Source organism: Gigantopelta aegis, chromosome 2, assembly GCF_016097555.1.
Source record: "Gigantopelta aegis isolate Gae_Host chromosome 2, Gae_host_genome, whole genome shotgun sequence".
Classification (NCBI taxonomy): Eukaryota; Metazoa; Mollusca; class Gastropoda; order Neomphalida; family Peltospiridae; genus Gigantopelta; species Gigantopelta aegis.
The window spans coordinates 7,810,601-7,835,274 of NC_054700.1; the positions used below are offsets into that span (position 1 = coordinate 7,810,601).

Below are 24,674 nucleotides of genomic sequence, written 5' to 3' on the forward strand. Positions count from 1 at the left end.
CAGGCGATCGCTGCACTACTGGGCTACGTCTCGTCACTAAATGAATTAATACGCGCATAATTTTGTTTTGAACTTTAGTAGTTTGACTGGCATGATAGCTTTGTGCTTGGACATTTGACGATATCCGTATAGATACCGAAAAAACACGCTGTCATTAAAATATAGTTCTATTTGGGAGTTTTCATCAGAAAAAATAACATGCTGTTGTAGGTTGGTGATAAGTGATTGCAGCTTTAACTGTATTGATTTATACTTAAACTGACTGACTGAAATGAAATATTGGCAGTTTGGACCAAAACCTGTGAACATATTATATAACCTGTGAATATATTATATATTAAAGTACGTCCGGGTGAAGGTGTCTCGGATTGGTATGTCTAATTTGATTTTCGTTTGATGTTGGAGTGTTTACAACGTCCGGTTGAATGAATGAATGAATGAAGGAAGGAACAAAGGAAGGAAGGAAGGAACGATGGGAGGAAGGAAGGAACGAAGGAAAGGAAAGGAAAGGGAAAGAAAATAAATATTTGTTTAGCGACACCTCAGCACAATTACAAAATACTGTTATTTGGTGTCTAACCAACAAATGGTTATTTCGACACATTGTTAACGATTAAAGCTATATCCTAACCGGACGCGAGCGACGCGTGCGATGCGAGCGATTATTTTAGAAATCGTCGATTTCAATTGCCACATGCTAACCGCACGCGTACGGCGCGACAGATAATTATGTCGTGTTGCACGTGTGCGGTAAGGATGCGGCAATTGAAAGCAATGATTTCTAAAGTAATCGCTCGCGGCCGGTTAAGAATGAATGAAAGAATGTTTAACGACACCCCAGCACGAAACATACATCGGCTATTGGGTGTCAAACTATGGTAATGCAAACAAATAAGGTGATGATCAACATCAATATAAACATTCAAGATTTAAATAAAAACAGTGTAAAGAACTGTGCAAAAATACAAATATCACAGACAGATACTGACTTTTACTCTATTGGCCATTCTCAAAGAGAATGTTACACCCCTGCACCACGGTGCGGTTACAGCACACGCAGGGGCGGCCGGTTAGGATGCGGCAGTTGAAAGCAGTGATGTCTAAAATAATTGCTCGCGGCCGGTTAGGATACAGCTTTAAAGACGAAACCCTCTTTCGCTAGCCATGATTAGCAGCACAGTTTAAATTTACGTACTTTTCCACAAAGAAAGAAAGAAGTGTTTTATTTAACGACGCACTCAACACATTTTATTTATGGTTATATGGCGTCAGACATATGGTTAAGGACCACACAGATTTTGAGAGGGCTACTCTTCCGATTGGCAGCAAGGGATCTTTTATTTGCGCTTCCCACAGGCAGGATAGCACAAACCATGACCTTTGTTGAACAGTTATGGATCACTGGTCGGTGCAAGTGGTTTACACCTACCCACTGAGCCTTGCGGAGCACTCACTCAGGGTTTGGAGTCGGTATCTGGATTAAAAATCCCATGCCTCGACTGGGATCCGAACCCAGTACCTACCAGCCTGTAGACCGATGGCCTGCCACGACGCCACCGAGGCCGGTTTTTCCACAAACAGGACAGCACAGCCACAGCCTTTGATATACCAATCGCGCTGCCAACACTGGAAAAACAACAATTCATTTCAAGTCAGTTGATTTTATTTCAATATGCCTTGTGTTACATAAGAATAAAACAATTTATACTATGTATTATATACATAGACTATATATTTTTGCAGTCTAGAGCTATTCCTCTAGTTGCTTTATTTTTAAGTGCACACTTTAGCATTTATTGAACACCAGTTATTTGTAATCAGTCACGGTCATGTTGACCGCCTGTTGGAAAGAAAGAAAGAAAGAAGTGTTTTATTTAACGACGCACTCAACACATTTTATTTACGGTTATATAGCATCAGAGACCGCCTGTTGGGGTCAAGTCTTACTGTAACAGGGATTGTGTGGAAAAACAACAACAATAACAACAACAACAACAACAATAATAATAATAACAACAATAACAATAACAACAACGACACCTATATATATTTGCAACACCACACTAAATAGCACTAAATAATTAGTTAATTATAGTGATAAAACAAACAACACTAACACGTTTCTATAAATCTACTTATGGGGGCGTTAGCAGCCACTGTGTCCGTGGGCGGTATTCTGCTCTGGTGTCTCTGTGTCCTTGAAACACAGTTTTATGGTGTTTTATACTAGTAGTCATTCATTTCATGCTTACATCCAATTAAGGTTCAAGCACGCTGTCAACTATCTGGGCGGTCTGTCCAGGACAGTGGGTTAGTTGTTAGTTGTTTAGTGATTAATGAGAGAGAAGAGGGTGTAGTGGTCTTACATCCATCCACTGAGTCGTTAAAACTCGCTCTAGGTGGGAGCCGGTAGCGGGCTGCGAACCATGTACCTACCAGCCTATATTATTTTATACTAGTGTTCATGCATTTCAATTCGATCTCTATATATAGCTGTTTGGTAGTAATGCAAAATTTGAATAAATGTTGTTATCTAGATTTCGGCATTTTCAGGCAAACATAAACCCACCATCCTCCACCTTGCCCCCTCCTTACCAAAACGGGAGCGCGTACGCTGTCTCCAGGTGGGAGCTCTATGACCGAGGTTTCGGCTTGGGATCGATCCCCGTCGGTGGGCCCACTGGGCTATTTCTCGCTCCTGGTATATCAAAGGCCGTTGTATGTGCTATCCTGTCTATGGGATCCCTTGGTTACTAATGGGAAAATGCGGCGGGTTTCCTTTCTAAGATTATATGTTAAAATTACCAAATGTTTAACATCCAATAGCCGATGATTAATAAATCAATGTGCTGTAGTGGTGTCGTTAAACAAAATGACTGAGGTATATCACGTACGCCCTGTGGTAGGTGAGAAATATAGTATTTCATTCAAAAATGACTTCCCACCTATATGTGATACATTTGGGGGTTTTTCACTGGGATAGCCCGCCATCGTATCCGTGTTCTGTGGCTCTCGGCACGGTACACATTCTTAATGGAATCCGACGTGAATCCCGCTGTCGCATCAATATGACGCCCCATCCTCGCCAGCTGTGACACAACCTGACACAGACCACGGACTCGTAAATGTTATCAGTGGAAAACAGTTACTATAAAATTAAACCTACACAAACACAAAGCGCATACACAGAAGCGTATACACATACAAAACGCGGAGAAGATGGCAATACGTTTTAGTCTCATCTGCTTTCTTTTCGTTTTCTATCCTATAACTGTGGAGGGGGACGATCCGCCAGGACACGGTAAGCCTTTCGGCAAGCACATCCCTCCCGTGGGAGAAGTGCCAGTGTTGGAGGATTTCCCCCACCCTATAGAGTTTTACAAACGATATGTTAAGCCAATGAAGCCGGTCCTGTTTCGTGGGGTTTTAGACCGAATTAAGTTTCCGGCGTACACCAAATGGACAGACGAATATCTCAGGTAGGTTTAGTTTAAAACTAAAGAAAAGTTTAAACGTTTGTTTTCTTTAACGACACCACTAGAGCATATTGATTTATTAATCGCTGGCTATTGCATGACAACCATATGCTATTTTTGACACGTAGTTTTAGTCTTAGTCTATTAGCAGCAAGGGATCTTTTATCTGCACTGTCCCACACACAAGTTAAAGTGTGTTTTGTTTAACGCTATTGAATATCAAACATTTGGTAACTTTATATATATATATATATATATATATATATATATATATAGTGAAACCTGTCCTAGCGGCCACCTGTAATCAGCGGTCACCTGCCTTAAGCGGCCACATTTTCCCGTCCCAAACAATTTATAATATAAATGCACCTGTAATTAGCGTTCGTCTGTCTAACATGGCCAGCGGCCACAAAATCGGATCCCAAATCTCAAAAATACCTGTATTAAGCGGCCACAGTAAAAATGTACTATTATATGAAAGGGATATTTTAATAACAGCGATAAGGTGCAGCAAATAACCGATCATCACACCTTCAGGAAAACTAGTCCCCTTCCAGTCTCGACATCTCGACTGTGTATCAATTAAGAAAGTTTGACGCTGGAATGCATCTAATTGCCTCTGGGCAGGCTACGCTTGACATTTGTAGATTCACGTACTATGACATTAAATAAATTAAATAATTAAATGGAAAAAGAAAACAAACTTGTTGAGAACAGTTAAATTAATACATTCCAGGTGCAGGTTTTTTGATGGAGACGACATGTCAAAAGTTGATTTATAGTCAACTGTGAAGCACGTATCCGTTAATTAGCAGTACAAACGGTAAAACAAGAAACAACAAACGTTTTAAAGACACTATATGTCGCAACCTGTAATCAGCGGTCACCTGTCTTAAGCGGTCACTTTTATCTACTCCCTTGTGTGACCGCTTAAGACAGGTTTGGCTGTATGTATGTATGTATGTATATATATATATATATATATATATATAGTCCAAGAGAAGAAACCTGCTACATTTTTCCAATAGTAGCATGGGATCGTTTATATACACCATCCCACACACAGATCAGCATAAACCAGTCGAGGGGCACTGGTTGAGTCGGGAAAGATCCCAGTTAGAAAATGGGTCCACTGAGGCGGTTCGATCCTATGACCTATGCACGTCCAGCAAGCGCTCTATTATTTAATCATTTATAACAGACCATCGACATTAAAGCTACGGTCTAGTGTACATTAAACATTATTAGCCACTTAGAATGGACCATTCACATTTAACTTAGAATAGACCATTCAACATTAAAGCTGCAATTTTTTGTTTACTTTTTATTAGTTAACTAAAAATGTTGGTTTATTTTGTATTACCATGTAGAATAGACAATCCACATTAAAGCTACAGTCGCGTGTATATATATATTTTATTTAGCCATGTAGAATAAACAATCCACATTAAAGCTACAGTCGCGTGTATATATATTTTTTATTTAGCCATGTAGAATAAACAATCCACATTAAAGCTACAGTCGCATGTATAATTTTGCTTGGAGTGTCTACATATTTTTATTATTTAACCATTTAGAATAGACATTAAAGCTGGATTCTCGAATATATTTGTATTACTTAGCCATTTAGAACAGGTCATCTGCATTAAAGCTATGGTCTCGGATATATGTTTCACATTTAACAATCAACAATGTTACATTTTAAAGAAGCAGTATCGGGTATATTTTTATTACTTTACCACTTGGAATAAACCATGAACATTAAAGCTGCTAGCAGTCTTGGGTCTATTAATAGCATTATATATTTAACCAGTTAGAATAGGGCATCAAAATATTAAAAGTGCGTTCTTCTTCTTATTATTTATTTATTTATTTATTGTATTACTATTATTATATAGCCAATTAGACTATACACATTAATTTTCGTACCGTTTCACGTCGTACTTTGTTATTATTTGGTCGTATAATGCGTATAAAAATCCTATTCTAAAGTTGTCGGTACTAAAAGAAATTTCTCTTTAACACATTTTGTATTGTTCTACAGTAAAACGTTTGGTAACATCATGATTGAAGTAGAAGAAGGGAAGAAGGAAAATCGCGACTTTGGGATGGAGAGGATGAGTCTAAAGAAGTTCCTAAACATCTACAAGACTAAAGACATCTACCTCGTAAACGACTTGCCAATGTCCATGAAAGGTTCGTCTGCGGTCAGGGTGAATACCAGATCGAATACTTTATCACAGTACTTAAAATTATTAACCATTTAAACTTTACCTTCGACTCTCCTAGGTTTACAACCAATGTAATATATTTTAGATTAATAAATATTTTTTAACATTTGAAGTTACATCTTGAATACTGTTTATTATCGTCCTAATACTCGAATTTCATTTTACATCCTAATATATATATATTTGTTAAATTCGTACGTATGAAATTATTTGAAGGTAAAATATAGTTTTGGCAAATAATACAGAATTAGGATAACAAGAAACACATTAAATAACACACACACACACACACACACACACACACACACACACACACACACATATATATATATATATGTGTGTGTGTGTGTGTGTGTGTGTATGTAAATGTACTTGACATGTAATTGTATTTATTAAAAATGCTCTGTCACAAATGTGTTACAATGGTTGAAAGCTGAGGATAGTCCCTTTAAAGGCGCAGAGCCTAGTTTCAGCCCGTGAAAATGGACACTAAGTTTAGTTAATTTACAAACCTGCAACGCACATTTAGATACGGTTATAACAGAGAGAAGCTAAAGTCTGTGATGTTTAAACAAAGAAATATCGTCTAAGAATAACCGGAGCTTGTCTCAATAACCATTACTTTACAGACGAACGTGTGTTTTTAAAAACTAGGGTCTGTCACTTTTATGTGCAATTTGGTTGATAATAAAACCTGCCATCTAGCATAGATCTATCATGGGTGCGCTGCCTCTGTGACCTGTCATCTAACATAGATCTATCCTGGGTGCGCTGCCTCTGTGACCTGTCATCTATCATAGATCTATCCTGGGTGCGCTGCCTCTGTGACCTGTCATCTAACATAGATCTATCCTGGGTGCGCTGCCTCTGTGACCTGTCATCTAACATAGATCTATCCTGGGTGCGCTGCCTCTGTGACCTGTCATCTAGCATAGATCTATCCTGGGTGCGCTGCCTCTGTGACCTGTCATCTAACATAGATCTATCCTGGGTGCGCTGCCTCTGTGACCTGTCATCTAACATAGATCTATCCTGGGTGCGCTACCTCTGTGACCTGTCATCTAACATAGATCTATCCTGGGTGCGCTGCCTCTGTGACCTGTCATCTAGCATAGATCTATCCTGGGTGCGCTACCTCTGTGACCTGTCATCTAGCATAGATCTATCCTGGGTGCGCTACCTCTGTGACCTGTCATCTAGCATAGATCTATCCTGGGTGCGCTACCTCTGTGACCTGTCATCTAACATAGATCTACCCTGGGTGCGCTGCCTCTGTGACCTGTCATCTAACATAGATCTATCCTGGGTGCGCTGCCTCTGTGACCTGTCATCTAACATAGATCTATCCTGGGTGCGCTGCCTCTGTGACCTGTCATCTATCATAGATCTATCCTGGGTGCGCTGCCTCTGTGACCTGTCATCTATCATAGATCTATCCTGGGTGCGCTGCCTCTGTGACCTATCATCTAACATAGATCTATCCTGGGTGCGCTGCCTCTGTGACCTGTCATCTAGCATAGATCTATCCTGGGTGCGCTGCCTCTGTGACCTGTCATCTAGCATAGATCTATCCTGGGTGCGCTGCCTCTGTGACCTGTCATCTAGCATAGATCTATCCTGGGTGCGCTGCCTCTGTGACCTGTCATCTAGCATAGATCTATCCTGGGTGCGCTGCCTCTGTGACCTGTCATCTAGCATAGATCTATCCTGGGTGCGCTACCTCTGTGACCTGTCATCTAGCATAGATCTATCCTGGGTGCGCTACCTCTGTGACCTATCATCTAACATAGATCTATCCTGGGTGCGCTGCCTCTGTGACCTGTCATCTAGCATAGATCTATCCTGGGTGCGCTGCCTCTGTGACGTGTTTCCGTCGAACAGATCCTTTTTAACAACTAACGAAGTATTCACGAGTATGGGTTTTCTAAAAACAAAAACTCCAAAAGTATTATTATTATTATAAATACATTGTGAATGTTTGAGTTAAAAAACAACAACAAATAAACAAACAAATAACAACAAACCCCAGCAAACTCCCCTTTAAACCCCCCCCCCAACAAACAAAAAAAAAGAAAGAAAGAAAGGAAAGAAAAGAGAGAGAGAGAGAGAAAAAAAACAGAAGAAAAAATTGATAAAAAGAGAGAGCTAGGAACCCATACACTGGCATACAGCATCCGTGTAGGGTCTCCACGAGTATTCGAGTACTCGGGCACGGGCCGAGTCTTAGCAAGACTCGAGTCTGTTTGACCCTCGAGTACTCGAGTCCAATATTTTGGACTTATGGAGGACCGTCAACCTTGTTCGTTATTTGTTTCTATTTAGCGGACATCAACCTGCCAAAATGTCTGCTGTGTGGTGGATTCGGGGATACGTTGACGAAGGTAATCGCGTGGTTTAGCAGTGGCGGCACCAAGTCAGTGCTGCACAACGATGAGTTTGACAACATCAACTGTCTGCTGGACGGAACGAAGGAATTAATCTTCATAAACTCGGTCAGTAACCTTCATACATAATAAACATTTTATGTAAATTCAGAAATATTATACATGTATTTCAAAATGATTATCACTTGTAATAAAATATATGTTAAAAAAGAAGAAAAAAAACAAGAAGAAAAATGTTAGCCCATTTTGCCGCTGGTAAATAAAAGAAAAAACGGTACAGCATATAGAAAATCCTATCTACGTATAATATTATTAAAGATGCTGTGTCGAAGTTGCAATAATGGCGGTTCCCGCCAAAAACATTTTAAATGTTTTGCTTTGAAACATAAAGTTTATGCCTTGAGCTATATACCTATAAAAAAAATTACAAACCAAATAATTCCATTAACTAGTAAAAACTAAATTATTTAGGTGGGAATCTTGAGAATATAACACACACATTATCTAACGACGTCACTGTTTCATGCGTATACATTGAATACACTACTCGTAAGTTATCCAAGATTTATATTTGCGGTCAACTGACAAAAGAAACAAAGATGGAGGACATGCTATATTTAGCTACAAATTATTCGTGAAAATCCCTCTTTTCGTCCAGTGCAAGACTTTATAAAATTATTATTCTAGAGTTAATTATGGAAAGATTATGCATGGAATCGATTAATTTGTAATTATTTATTACAAATAAATGTGAAAATAACGCAGTATTATAGTTTCAGCTTTGATATAGGACCTTTAACCCTACGGTACACAAACCAAAACTTTTTTTCCGACCAGCACATGCGTTTCTACTTATTTTTAGTTCGGTTCATGGCTCATGTTAGCTCAAGTGACCTCTAGCCCCCTAGCTAAATTCATGTAAGTTAAATATTGAGATATTTATTTATTTTTAATTGGGGCCAGGACGTAGCCCAGTGGTAAAGCGTTCGCTTGATGCGCAGTCGGTTTGGGTTCAATGCCCGACGGTGGGCCCATTGGACTATTACTCGTTTCAGCCAGTGCACCACGACTGGTATACCAAAGGCCGTGATATGTGCTATCCTGTCTCTGTGATGGTGCATATAAAAGATCACTTGCTACTAATGAGAAAATGTAGCGGATTTCCTCTCTAAGACTATATGTCAGAATTACCAAATGTCTGACATCCAATAGCCGCTGATTACTAAATCAATGTGCTCTAGTTAAACAAAACAAACTTTTACTTTTGTGTTCCATACGACATGCTAGACTGGTTTCCGATTTTGCGTTTTTGAGGATACTTATTTCGTGTGTCGTCACCTGGCGTTGCCTTTACCTCGAACTCTCATTGTTCTTGGTGAGACTTAGCGGAGTGGCACAGCGTTCGCTCGATGCGCGGCCAGTGTGGGATCGATCCCCGTCGGTGGGTCCATTGGGCTATTTGTCGTTCTAGCCAGTACACCACGACTGGTATATCAAATCCGTGGTATGTACTACCCTGCCTGTGGGATGATGCATATAAAAGATCCCTTGCTGCTAATCGGAAAGAGTAACCCATGAAATGGCGACAGCTGGTTTCCTCTCTCAATATATGTGTAGTCCTTAACCATATGTCTGACGCCATATAACCGTAAATTAATGTGTTGACTGTGTCGTTAAATAAAACATGTGTTTCTTCTCATTGTTCTGAATTGTCACAGATCGAAACTATACAAATGCAAAACTACTACTCACCGTCTAATACCCCAAACGCATGCACAAAATTTACCCATATGAGTAAATTTGCTCTTGAGAAAATTTACTGATGTAAGTAAAAGCAAAATTGCTAAGCGTTCGCATGAAATTAAGAAAGGTGAGTATTTCAGTCATATAAAAGACGGATAGATTTAAATTTTCTTTAGTTTCTACTAAAACCAGGATGGAAAGGTTGTTATCGTACCACAAGAGAGTCAGAAGATATTTCCCATACAAAGTGTGTGTTGCTCTTGCTGTAGGATTAACACAAGAAAAACGTATCTGGGCAAAAGAAAGGAAGTCCACGTGGTGGGAGAATCTAAACAGTGGAGAGGAACAACAAGAGTGGTATGGCAATTTCCGAATGGACAGGAACGTTTTTGATTCAATTTGTGACAAACTGTCAGATGTTTTGAAATCAAAGGAAAACTGGGTTCGTATGCCACTTGACTTACGAAAACGAGTGGGTATAGCCATCTACTGGATGGCATCGACTGCGGAGTATCGAACTATAGCGCATCTGTTTGGAGTGGGAAAATCCACAGTATCAGAATCTATCCATGATGTGAGTGAAGCCATAATAAATGTCCTAATGGATGAGTATTTGTATTTTCCTAAGGATGACGACCTGAAGGAGGTAATAAATGGATTTCAAAAGAAATGGAATTTTCCTAACTGTGCTGGGGCGATTGATGGATGCCACATTCCCATCATCGGACCACAAGACTCCCATGGTGATTATCTTAATAGAAAAGGGTGGTACTCGCTCATCCTGCAGGGTGTGTGTGACCACAAATACATATTCAGGGATATAAACATTGGTTGGCCTGGGCGCGTACATGACGCCAGAGTGTTAGCAAATTCTGAGCTCTTCTTCAAGGGTGAGAATTCCATCCTATTCCCACATTGGCTGAAAACAGTGTCTCTTCCAGAAAAAGATGTCACAATACCAATTGTCCTTATCGGTGACCCGGCCTACCCTCTGAGGCACTGGCTTCTAAAACCGTACAGTAACCGGTCTTCTCTTTCTGACGAACAGAAGACCTTTAACTACAGGCTGAGTAGTGCCCGAATGACCATAGAAAATTCGTTTGGACGTCTCAAGGGTCGATGGCGGTGTCTCCAGAAGCGCCTGGATGTAGATGTTCAGTTTGCTTGCAGTGTCATTGCGGCCTGTGTTGTGCTACACAACATATGCGAGACCCACAATCAGCTCTATGATGAGAACTGGAACGAAAAGGATCCACAGGATGTTACTGGTGACATAGAAACTGACAGAAACTTGGATGCTGGGGGAAAATCAGGAGTTCTGATTCGAAAACATATTACTCAAGCCTATGCTAATGGTTTTTGAATGCGAATGTTCATTTGTTCATTCAGATAAACGCTGATGACAGATATTTGTTTTATTCAAATAAACAATGCTTTTGATTTTTTGTTTTATTGCAATAAACAAATGTGTGTTTCTTTTGAATCATTATTATTGTTTTAAATGTTGAACTAACTGTCGAAATACTCTTATATAGTATTGTCTTTGATCACCAGTTGTTTTATTTAATGATGCACTCAACATATTTTACTTACGGTTATATGAAGTCCGACATATGGTTACGGAACGTTCAGATAACAAGAGCGGACACCTGCTGCCACTCTTAACTAGCAGTAAGGAGTATTTTATATCCTCCATTCCACAGACAGGATAGTAAATAACACAGCTTTTGTTATACCTGTTGTGAATCACAGGTTGGAACGGGAAGTAACTTAATGGGTTCACCAAGGGGAATCGATCCGACTTCCCACCGCAACTTATGCAGACTGAGATAAGTGTGGAAAGTATTATCCCTCTCTGTTTAATGATAATCCAGCACATTCATTAATCGACTATTAGGTTTTAAATATAGAATTTGTGTGATATGGTCTACAGAAGAAACCAGTTGCCATCAAATAGGCTACTTTTTTCAATTAAGAGCAAAGAATATTTTATGTGCTCTTTCTCACAGACAGGGCAACACATCCTATATTGAACCAGTTGGCAGCAGTTTATGACTACATTGATGAACTATTGTTGACAGTTATGTTAAGCTCACATCTACCCACCCAACATCACTATCATGCATTAATAACAGACAAATCACGAAAACGTGTTGAATTTATTACTACTAGTACATTTGTCAATGTTAATTTTAATTTCCTCCTTGTTTAAACCAAATAGCCAATACTAATCAATAGAACTGATTTTTTAAAAAGTAAAAACTAACTGCTTGCTAATACATGTATTCATAATCTATAATTACCCTTATAGATCATTAATTAAATTAAAAACTGAACTGACTATCTGCCTAAAAAACACACAAAAAAACCAAAACATTTCAAATTAAAAACAGTGGGAAAAATAAAATGCTGTAACTTTGTTTACATTTTCTGTAAAACATTCACATGTCATAAAATGAAGAACCAGAAGAGTCGAAGAAAATAGTGTTTGCTGTGTCCAAGGCATTAGGCATTTGCCAATTTGAGGATGCTGGTCCCATATTATGTGCGTTTCTATTAGGACCTGGTGTGGCCCTCTGGTTAACACATCCAAGGATCATCTGCATCATATCATATTGGTGTTTACGCTCTTCCCTCCTCTGTCGCTCTTCCATTTCCATCTTGCATTTCTCCATTTCTATGCGTTTAATTTCAACTTCGATCTTCTGTTTCTCTAGCTCAACGTACTTATTTTCAATTATTTGATTAGCAGATGAAAACTCTGACATGACAATCCCAAGAACAAGTTCCAGGCGATTTTTGCGAGCTTTTTTATTGGTGGAGGTAGTGGAAGCAGCGTTGGTCTTGCCACTCACTGATTTAGAAGTGTTTTGTGTAGAGGATGATGGTGTGGTTTCAAAAAGAGATTTCCTTGCTTTTTTGTTTGGGATTGTATCCGATGGTTCCAAAACTTCATCAATGACGCTCGGTTCAATAGGATCCTATTCAATATCACTATCCAGTGTTAGACCTTGGTCATTGTGAACACTATTTTCTTCACCGATATCACTTCCTTCATCAGATGCATTACCTCTGGCTCTGGTTAATGATTCAATGACCTTAATGGGAGATATAGCTGGTCTGTTTCCCAGGATTTCATCAAGTTTATCCAAATGCTTGCACAATCACCGACTGGCACCACTCTTATTTAGTTTATTTTTGCAGTTTCGGTATGTGCGTTTTAAAGTATGCATTTTTATCTTGCACTGTTCTGGTGATTTTTCGAAACCAAAATCCTCCAGGGCAGACGATAAAGTTTTATAAAGGTTTGACTTGTTGACTTTTAGATCATCCAATCTTTCTTCAATATTCAATTCCTTCCATAAATTTAGAACAGTTAAAGTTTCATCATCGGTCCATACTTGTCCTCGTCTTGAGATAGATTTTGATTTTGCAGCCATTTTCACATTTAATCCCCGTAAAGCACACGAAATGAAAGCAGCTGTGTTAAGTTTTCAACAAATTTTATGCAGTGAAGGCCGTTTTGGCCAAATGTCTAGACAGCCTTTTACTAAAAATAGTGCTTATAAAATCTACATGTCTGGTCTGATGATGATTGTTTTTTAAACCTTCTCAATCTCAAGTTTATTAAACTGGTAATACTTATGTGAGTATTTTTACTAAGCGTTCGCATGACAGAATTGCATATGGAAAAAATTTGCTAATGAGTAAATATACTTTTGCATGTGCTCCGGACCACATGCAAATTTACTCCTGGAGTAATTTTACTCACGTGAGCAAATGCGTTCGCATGACATGTATACTCACATGAGTATATTTACTTACATAAGTAAATTTGCTTACGTGAGTATACATGTGCATGCGTTTGGGGTATAAAAGGAGCACTATTGAGACGCACTGAATCCTTCCTTTGGAGTTAACCTTGGTTACGATTGTTTTTATTTTCAGGATCAGGAGGAGGCGGTTATGAAAGACGGCTGGATAGAAGAAAGAGGTTACAGTTCCATGGATGTCGACAGTGTGGATATGTATAAATACCCAGCCTTTAGGAACATCCCATGGTACTCGGCACGCATGGAAAAGGGAGACTGTCTTTTTATTCCAAACAGGTATGATGTGCCAAAACCGAGGTGGGTATGATAGTAAGGGTGGAGGACGAGGTGGGTATGAGAGTAAGGGTGGAGGACGAGGTGGGTATGAGAGTAAGGGTGGAGGACGAGGTGGGTATGAGAGTAAGGGTGGAGGACGAGGTGGGTATGATAGTAAGGGTGGAGGACGAGGTGGGTATGATAGTAAGGGTGGAGGACGAGGTGGGTATAAGAGTAAGGGCGGAGGACGAGGTGGGTATGAGAGTAGGGGTGGCAGACGAGGTGGGTATGATAGTAAGGGTGGAGGACGAGGTGGGTATAAGAGTAAGGGTGGAGGACGAGGTGGGTATGAAAGTAGGGGTGGCGGACGAGGTGGGTATGATAGTAAGGGTGGAGGACGAGGTGGGTATGAGAGTAAGGGTGGAGGACGAGGTGGGTATGATAGTAAGGGTGGAGGACGAGGTGGGTATGATAGTATGGGTGGAGGACGAGGTGGGTATGATAGTAAGGGTGGAGGACGAGGTGGGTATGATAGTAAGGGTGGAGGACGAGGTGGGTATGAGAGTAAGGGTGGAGGACGAGGTGGGTATGAGAGTAAGGGTGAAGGACGAGGTGGGTATGAGAGTAAGGGTGGAGGACGAGGTGGGTATGAGAGTAAGGGTGAAGGACGAGGTGCGGATGAGAGTAAGGGTGAAGGACGAGGTGGGTATGATAGTAAGGGTGGAGGACGAGGTGGGTATGAGAGTAAGGGTGGAGGACGAGGTGGGTATGAGAGTATGGGTGGAGGACGAGGTGGGTATGATGGTATGGGTGGAGGACGAGGTGTATGAGGGTAGGGGTGGAGGATGAGGTGGGCATGAGAGTAAGGGTGGATGACGAGGTGGGTATGAGAGTATGGGTGAAGGACGAGGTGGGTATGAGAGTATGGGTGGAGGACGAGGTGCGTATGATAGTAAGGGTGGAGGACGAGGTGGGTATGATAGTAAGGGTGGAGGACGAGGTGGGTATGATAGTAAGGGTGGAGGACGAGGTGGGTATGAGAGTAAGGGTGTCGGACGAGGTGGGTATGAGAGTAAGGGTGTCGGACGAGGTGGGTATGATAGTAAGGGTAGAGGACGAGGTGGGTATGATAGTAAGGGTGGAGGACGAGGTGGGTATGATAGTAAGGGTGGAGGACGAGGTGGGGATGAGGGTAAGGGTGTCGGACGAGGTGGGTATGAGAGTAGGGGTGTCAGGACGAGGTGCGGATGAGAGTAAGGGTGAAGGACGAGGTGGGTATGAGAGTAAGGGTGGAGGACGAGGTGGGTATGATAGTATGAGTGGAGGACGAGGTGGGTATGAGAGTAAGGGTGAAGGACGAGGTGGGTATGAGAGTAAGGGTGGAGGACGAGGTGGGTATGATAGTAAGGGTGGAGGACGAGGTGGGTATGATAGTAAGGGTGGAGGACGAGGTGGGTATAAGAGTAAGGGCGGAGGACGAGGTGGGTATGAGAGTATGGGTGGAGGACGAGGTGGGTATGATAGTATGGGTGGAGGACGAGGTGTATGAGGGTAGGGGTGGAGGATGAGGTGGGCATGAGAGTAAGGGTGGAGGACGAGGTGGGGATGAGAGTATGGGTGGCGGACGAGGTGTGTATGAGAGTAGGAGTGGCGGACGAGGTGTGTATGAGAATAAGGGTGGAGGATGAGGTGGATATGAGAGTAGGGGTGGCGGACGAGGTGGGTATGAGAGTAGGGGTGAAGGACGAGGTGGGTATGAGAATAAGGGTGGCAGACGAAGTGGGTATGAAAGTATGGGTGGCGGATGATGTGGGTATGAGAGTAAGGGTGGCGGACGAGGTGGGTATGAGAGTATGGGTGGTGGATGAGGTGGATATGAGGGTAAGGGTGGAGGACGAGGTGGGTATGACAGTAGGGGTGGCGGACGAGGTGTGTATGAGAATAAGGGTGGAGGACGAGGTGGGTATGAGAGTAGGGGTGGCGGACGAGGTGGGTATGAGAGTAGGGGTGAAGGACGAGGCGGGTATGAGAATAAGGGTGGCGGACGAAGTGGGTATGAGAGCATGGGTGGCGGACGAGGTGGGTATGACAGTAAGCGTGGCGGACGAGGTGGGTATGACAGTAGGGGTGGAGGATGAGGTGGTTATGACAGTAAGGGTGGCGGACGAGGTGGGTAGGACTGTAGGTAGTTCCGAACAGCATATTATAGAAGATGAGTTAAGACACCTAATAACTACGGGTTAAAAAAATTTGATGAACAATTCTCTCTTTTTTCCTCGTTAATGATATAATCGTTAAAAGCGTATTTATATATCCTGCTTCCTAAGACTGCAAAGTCTAATTATCTTCCAAATGATCCTTTGTGGGTAATTCACTATGTATTTTGGTGGGTTTTTTTAAACTGTTATATTTTAGAGGGTTTTTTTTGTCACAGAGATCGCGTTACATCGAATTAACTGATTCCCAGGGAAAACATTTAGAATACTTGTTGACAGCTATAGTGATGTTAGAAATAAACTAACATCACTAACTAGATTATTAGATCCAATTTTTACAAGTAATACATTTATCACGGGCTATATATGATTTTATATATAAACTACATGCACCATTGTTATGCACGTGTGTATTTTGTATAACTATGTTGTATTATTTATGTTATGTATTCAGCTGATGAGTTGTAAAACTCAAAGCAAATAAAGAACTTGAAAACTTGATCGTTAAGGTACGTACACATTACTCACGACTAGTCTTTAGTAGCTCCGGTTGTCCTGTATGCGAAATCGAGAAAAGGTACGTGTACCAGAGGCTGATCCAGGATTTTGTACGGGGTGTGTGTGTGTGTGTGTGGTGACACAAATTCTACATTGACATCGTTGTGTATCAGTCGGACATTTACCTTTGTTTGACCCTCTATAACCGATATATTTTATTGTGCTGGAGTATTGTTAAACATTTATCAGGCGCGGATTCAGGCGGGCATGCCCCCCGCCCCCCCCCCTATTTTGGGTAAAACAATATATATTACATAATACATAATCCCGTCCACCTGTCAAGGACCTTTAAATTTTATTTTCAAAAACGACGAATTTTGGACCCCCCCCCCCCTATTAAAAAAGCCTGGATCCGCCCCTGTTTATTCATTTAGTCAGGCGGATTCATTCGCTGCAACAATACTTCATAGTGCAACGGTGACATATGGTATGAAAATCAATTAAATACACACTGGAAAACATCTGCTTCAAACATTTACAGGTAATACATATACTAATCGCCAAAAGAAACGCAGGGTATATTTATGCTAGAGTCTTACTGTCAACTGTCACGACGAAGTTGGCCGACTCAACGATTGCGTTGTAAGTTCCCCCAACTCCCGACTTACGGCGGATGCGCTAAGATCAACAACTAATGGGCTGGTTATACCACGAGAATCGAGTTGTAAGAGCGCTCAGACTAGCAACTGGACAGTCGTAGAAGTCGTGACAGTTGGTAGTCTGAGCCTAGCATTAGTTTGTAATTAGACAAGGCTTACTTGATTACAAACGCTCAGTTCCGTGGAATGATAAACACTATATCAACCTGTAAATCACCTGAATTTCAGTATGTGTTAGTAATTCCGTATTAAAAAATTAAAATTAATGTGAAAGCTGGTAATTCGCATTTCTTTTCGTGTCTAGTGTATAATCACTTAATATAACAAGCATTCGGAGAGTACGTCTGAAGCAATACATGTCCCCTACCGAGCCTAACCAATTTTCTTATCTCTTCAGTTAAAGGCCATAACTCTGTAAAAAGGGGTAATTTGTCATGATAGTTCAACTTAATATGCAACACTACATTATAAAGCAATATACAAAATTCTATCTAAATATCTTCGAATATTGGGGGAAAAAAGTCCAAAAACTAATTTTCATATTTCAAAAGTTGTGGTATATATCACCGTTTATCAGACAAATAATATACAGACATACAGATGGACAAACAGACAAACTGGACAATAAATTTTACGAAAATTCCAGTGGCGTAAAATAGCTCGTGGAATATATTGAAAGGGAGTACACTTCTAACGGCTAACATGTTCGTAAGATTGCAAGAGTTATCTTTCTTGAATTATGTTGCATGCAGTTTTACACAAAACCGGCCTCGGTGGCGTCCTGGTTAGGCCATCGGTATACAGGCTGGTAGGTACTGGGTTCGGATCCCAGTCGAGGCATGGGATTTTTAATCCAGATACCGACTCCAAACCCTGAGTGAGTGCTCCGCAAGGCTCAATGGGTAGGTGTAAACCACTTGCACCGACCAGTGATCCATAACTGGTTCAGCAAAGGCCATGGTTTATGCTATCCTGCCTGTGGGAAGCGCAAATAAAAGATACCTTGCTGCCTGTCGTAAAAGAGTAGTCTATGTGGCGACAGCGGGTTTCAGAATGACCATATGTTTGACGTCCAATAGCCGATGATAAGATAAAAAATAAATGTGCTCTAGTGGCGTCGTTAAATAAAACAAACTTTACTTTTTACATAAAAACCATACCCACCCACCCCCCCCCCCACCCCAAATCATCCAGTATGTTATATCTGTATATCAATTTCAAACATGTATGAAATGAATCTACGCAGACAAACACAATAATTATCTTACTTAAAATATATTTTAACATTTTGTTGAATTTTGTATAGATATTTGGGATGTTTCCAAATATTGATTAAAGCTGCAATTTCGTCTCACTTTATACAAATTCAAAACTATAAACACAACTACAGTTAACAAACCTTTGTGTGATTGTTAACGCGTCAACTGCCATTATATATACCACACACAAGTCTTCTGACCATGTTGTAAAGGGACTGTCCTGACTTTGAAACCATTGTAAGATGTATTACAGAACCTTTTTGGCGTCTAAAATTACATATTAAATACATTTTCTTGTTTAGAATATCAGTCTTTGTATATCCAACGTATCTGTGGTCGTCTGCTAATGTTTGTAGTAATCAGTTTTCATTTTAATTCGAAATAGATATATGTTTTTCGTACGTACGAAATTATTGGGAGGTGACGTCATATTCGGGCTACTACAAGCATTAGAACGAGAACAAAGACCTTGGGCCTAATTCACTAAACTCTCGCAACTTTGCGATCTCGCAGTGCAATGCTAAAAGACTTGCTAAGAGGATGCTTTGTTGTCTAGCAGAGCCTAAGAGACCTTTGTGAATTAGGCCCCTGGTTTTTAAAATATATTTAATATGTCAAAGGCTCTATCCGTCGGCAACATCTTACAATGGAAACGGACTCAGGACAGTCCCTTTAATAAATGAAGAATAATACTCGTGCATTCTGTGTGACCTCGATTAATAAGCATACCTAAAGATATCGAATATATGAATTCTCAATTCTAAATGATTTATCAAAATTTAAAATATACATTTGAGATTAATGCTTTAAGAATGTGAACGAAAATCGTACACTTGGTACAAAATTATGCTATTGTTCTTTTCTTTTTTTTCTTTCTTTTTTCTTCCAACTGGACTGTTAGACATCAAATAGCCATATATCTTAAAATGTGCTGAGGTGACATTAAACCGACATTTAAAACAAGTTTCTTTCTCTTTTTTTCCAGGTGGTTTCACCAGGTAAATTCTTTCGGTGATCGGAACCTGGCGGTCAATATTTGGTTCTACCCACTCTCCTGGTTCAACAGAACAGACTGTGCTAAGGGAAGCGGCGTGAATGAAGAAGTTTCAATCAACAAATATGTTTTGAAAAATATCAGCGAATATGCCAGGTACATTCTGACACCATTCTCTGTTGGGAATGTACTTGTGGGTTGAGGCAGTGAGGGACGAGGTGTAACTCAGTTAAAAACAATTGTTCTGTTTAACGACACCACTAGAGGACATTGATTTATTCATCCCCCGGTTATTGGATGCCCGTTGGGCTATTTTTGGTTCCAGCCAGTACAGCACGACTGGTATATCAAAGTCCGTGGTATGTGTTATCCTGTCTGTGGGATGATGCATATAAAAGATCCCTTGCTACTACTAAAACATGTTTATCGGGTTTCTTCTCGGTACTCTATTCGTTGCGCAGTATTCCGTCGGTGGGCCCCATTAGGTTATTTTTCATTCCAGCCAGTGCACCACGACTGGTATGTCAAAAGACGTGATATGTGCTTTCTTGTATGTGGAATGATGCATATAAAAGACCCCTTGCTACTAATAGAAAACTTGTAGCGAGTTTCCTCTCTAAAACCATAACTCGAAATTACCAAATGTTTGACACCCAACAGCCGATGATTAATAATAATAAATCAATGTGCTCTAGTGATGTCGTTAAACAAAACAAACTTTAACTTTTCAGCCTCTTTTGCCCAACTCCACATCCCAGTCCTTGTCCCTCGATATATTAATACTAGTTTACTCATTTGTTCTCTCAGAACTCTGCTGCTCACCACGTTGCCAGACGCAGACGTCATCAGTAAAGAAGAATTCGACGAAGGTTGGGATGAGATCATACCGAACTACAATGTCAAAATGGAGGTAAGTTTAGGTCAGACTGTGTAAACAAGATACAAGCTTCATTATCTCGATGCTGAAGGGATCGACGTAGTATATCAGTGGTATTGGAGATAAACGTAGTAGTTGTTAGTGAAAATTATAGCATAGAAAGAAAGAAAGGTTTTATTTTTAATATCGTACTCAACATATTTTAACTATGGTTATATAGCGTTGGATATATTATTATGGTTAAAGACCACATAGATAATTAAAGACGAAACCCGCTGCCTCAACTACATGGTCTACTAATTTCAACGAATTAGCAATAAGAGATTTTTTTTTTTAATATGCGTTGTTTCACAGACAGAATAGTACCTACCAGGACCTTTGTTACACTAGTCGTGGAGAACTGGCTGAAACGAGAAATAGCCCAATGGGCCATGGAGTATTTTTTTTTAAACCTCGATATATCTTAGGTTGTCGAGATTACAGAAGGCAAGATAACGATATTGTATATTATTCTTTATTACATAATGAAAATATATCTGTATTCTTACTGGTTAAAAACCAGTCACATGACCTTCCGTAAATAGTGATATTGCCCTGAGACGTTCCCACCGGTCCATCAAAAGTGATATTGCCCTAACCAATGAAAATAAAGATGAGACAAAATTCTATCCAATTAATGAGTAGGTAACGTAATGCTAGGTTCAGATCAATTTTTTCGGTCCATAAAACATGATATTGCCCTCAATGACGGTCAATAATTGACAAATACAAACTAATGCCAAAGTAAGACTACCAACTGCCAGCACAAAGTTGGCCAACTTTTGCTGTCGCGATTTCTACAGCTGTCCAGTTGCTAGTCTGAGCGCTCGTGATATAACCCATTAGTTGTAAATCTGAGCTTACCCGTAAGTCGGGAGTTGAGGAAATTACAACGCAACCGTCGAGTTGGCCAACGTCGTCGTTACAGCTGATAATCTGCGTCCTAGCATTAGTGAAATACACTCAATATTTATTCATCGTGGTTAATGAGAGAAAAAGGGTATAGTGGTCTTACACCTACATGTACCCATTGAGTTTGTTCAAACTCGCTCTGGGTGGAGACGGTACCGGGCTGCGAACTCAGTACCTACGAACCTTATGTCCGATGGCTTAACTACGACACCACCGAGGTCGGTTACACTCAATATTTACTGAACCAAATCACCTGGGAAATCAGTTCTCTACTCATGTGACTGACTCGTGTTACGCCGTTAATAGACCGATATTGATCAGGTATGTTTGACAAAGTCATTTCCTCCTTTCACTTTCAACACCTTCAAACAGTTATTATTATTTTATGTAGGTTTTCGCCAGTAAACCTTTCAAGGTACTTTGCCCTCAAAATGAAGGATTTTTCACAAGGAAACAGACAATAATCTTGGTAAATTTACCCATCAGTAACACAGCAAAACAATATAAACTTTAAAAGTGTGGAATAGATGCAGTTCAAGCCGTAGCATACATATACGGGAGACCACTCTCATTAATTTCATGTCGCATTTTAGTCTGCCCAGCATTAATTTAGGGACGCGTTAATTTCAGGATTGACAGTATTCATTACTGGATCTCTGTACAAGAGTGATTCCAAAAGAAGCTACCATGAAGTCGTGGGAGTATGCAGATATGAATCACTGTCAGGTTCTTTGTTTACAGAGGACATCTGATCTCAGGGCCGTAGATAGGATTTTTGTTGGGTGGGGGTGGGGTGCGGTGGGGTGGGGAGATGAATTGTTGAAACGAATGAGCATGGGAGACGCTAGACACTAGGGGGTTTGGGGGTATGTTCCCCAGACATTTTGAAATCTAGAGGTTCTTAAATACCATTTTGTAGCCATTTCAGGGAGGTCACATAATTAAAACGTCAATATCAATAACCAGTAAAACATTTGGGGGAGGACAACTGTCCGCTAGCTGCGGCCATGGATCTTGACCACAATATTATAAACACCAGGGTGAACAGACACTTCTTGGCCCGTGCTTATAAAACTTAAAGTCTAGACTTTAATAAAGTCCAGACTTTAACGTAATGCTATTTGAATGACATTGCCATGACGTTAAAGTCTGGACTTTATTAAAATCTAGACTTTAAGGTTTATAAGCACGGGGCCTGATGTACGGAGATTCAAAATCTAAACAATAAAATCTAAATTATGTCTGATTTCAGTTATCAAAAATGGCTTTAATAGTAAAACTACGCCGTAATGTTTAAGAACTAGAGCCCAGGGATTCGGAAAGGAAAGAAAGAAAGAAAGAAAGAAATGTTTTATTTAACGACGCACTCAACACATTTTATTTACGGTTATATGGCGTCAGACATATGGTTAAGGACCACACAGATTTTGAGAGGAAACCCGCTGTCGCCACTTCATGGGCTACTCTTACCGATTAGCAGCAAGGGATCTTTTATTTGCGCTTCTCACAGGCAGGATAGCACAAACAATGGCCTTTGTTGAACCAGTTATGGATCACTGGTCGGTGCAAGTGGTTTACACCTACCCATTGAGCCTTGCGGAGCACTCACTCGGGGTTTGGAGTCGGTATCTGGATCCGAACCCAGTACCTACCAGCCTGTTGACCGATGGCCTAACCACGATGCCACCGGGGCCGGTCCCAGGGATTCGGAGCTAGAGCGGCAGGACAGGCAGTTGCCGCCCCAATATTTGCGGCAAGCAACGATTTTTACTAAAAGTCTTAATTTTCCTTAAAATAAAATTGATCATTGAATCGGGCGTACACACAAGTATATTTGAAAATTCTCCGCGGGAGACACTCGCGCACCCCCTGCAGCAAGAGGGCTACCCCTGTCCCTCACTCACCCACCCCTCCGCCTCCTCAATATCAAATTCCTTCCGACGCACCTGCGGTCTGTTTTTTTTAAATGGTTGTTTTTATTATTGTAGGTTTTCAATAACTTTGACACGGACCAAGATGGCCTTCTTTCATGGAAAGAATTATATGCATTCGACTTACACGACTTTGTAAAAACTTACAAGAAGAATATTGGAAACGACTATATGGCCAACTACAGAAGAATTACAGATGAAATGGCTGAATTATGGGCCGGAAGTGAGAACGATGAAATAACCAACACAAAAGAGGAACTTTAGAGGGAAAACAGATTGGAATTTGTATTTGAAAAATATTGCAACGTATAATTAATAATATTATTCCTGGGTTTTTAACTTTTTATTTCTATCCATCTAACAAGAACATTATTTCACTGAGACTGCCATGAAACAAGCAGAGAAAAGTTCTGTCAGGATATCAAATTGCATATTCTTTGCACAAGGGAACTGGCTTCAATATTGTTTATATAAAGTGATCAGCAGTAATGAACTTGTCATAACACTCTTGGACATCTTAAACGGTTTCGTGACTAGTGTCTTTAAAGTTACCAAAGTTAAAGTTAAAGTTTGTTTTGTTTAACTACACTATTAGAGCACATTGCTTTATTAATCATCGGCTATTGGATGTCAAACATTTGGTAATTTTGACATACGGTATCTAAAAGTTAACAGTTAAAAACAAGATTTTGTAACATATTAATAATTGCACACGTAGCAAGAAACACTGGTTATGAATCGAACTTATATTGGCATGGTAAAATAAAAACATGTTTGGTTAAACAAAATATATTTGCATTTATATCTTAAATCATTTAATTCCCGGATGGCTGTCATATTTGGAATGTGCGTTCACCAGGATAGTATTTTTCACTTGTATACATTCCAGTCACATGAATGTAATCCCAAATCAAGGTCATTTGGAACTTGGTTGGTATTCGGATCAAATTTATCTCATTGCCCACGAATGTAACTCGGGTTGAACTTAATTGGAACTTGAAATTTTGCATATTCCCCATGAATGTGCTGGTTACGCAAATTTAAATTCACAAGAACCGCCAATCGGTTACGTGGTGAACTATTGCTTGTTCTGAAAGAAATAATTGTTCATAAAAATAATATTTTCGGTATTTTTCATTATATACATGTATATTATTTTCCTTACACTTTCAGTTGAAAAGTCAACAGAATGTAAACGATTAGTGTAGTTCTCGTAATTGAACAATCGGTTACCTGGGTAAAAAGCAGGTGAACTAATTACCGGTTACCCGTGATTCTTAATCATTGTCCCCTGAATGTGACCCAAGGGCAAGGTGTAGGCTATTTAGAACTTAGATAACATTAGTTTCTCCAACTCAGTCTTTAAC

At 40.2% G+C, this 24,674-nt stretch overlaps 1 protein-coding gene across 1 annotated transcript; it reads left to right on the forward strand.

Moving 5' to 3' along the window:
• The first annotated feature begins 3,155 nt into the window (after positions 1-3,155).
• Positions 3,156-24,095, forward strand: LOC121380736 (bifunctional peptidase and arginyl-hydroxylase JMJD5-like). Its single transcript, XM_041509698.1, has 7 exons — positions 3,156-3,479; positions 5,521-5,672; positions 8,030-8,199; positions 13,783-13,943; positions 19,540-19,704; positions 20,356-20,458; positions 23,365-24,095. Exons 1-7 carry the CDS (start codon positions 3,220-3,222, stop codon positions 23,569-23,571), a joined length of 1,218 nt encoding a protein of 405 aa, XP_041365632.1. The 5' UTR covers positions 3,156-3,219; the 3' UTR covers positions 23,572-24,095.
• Positions 24,096-24,674: the final 579 nt, after the last annotated feature.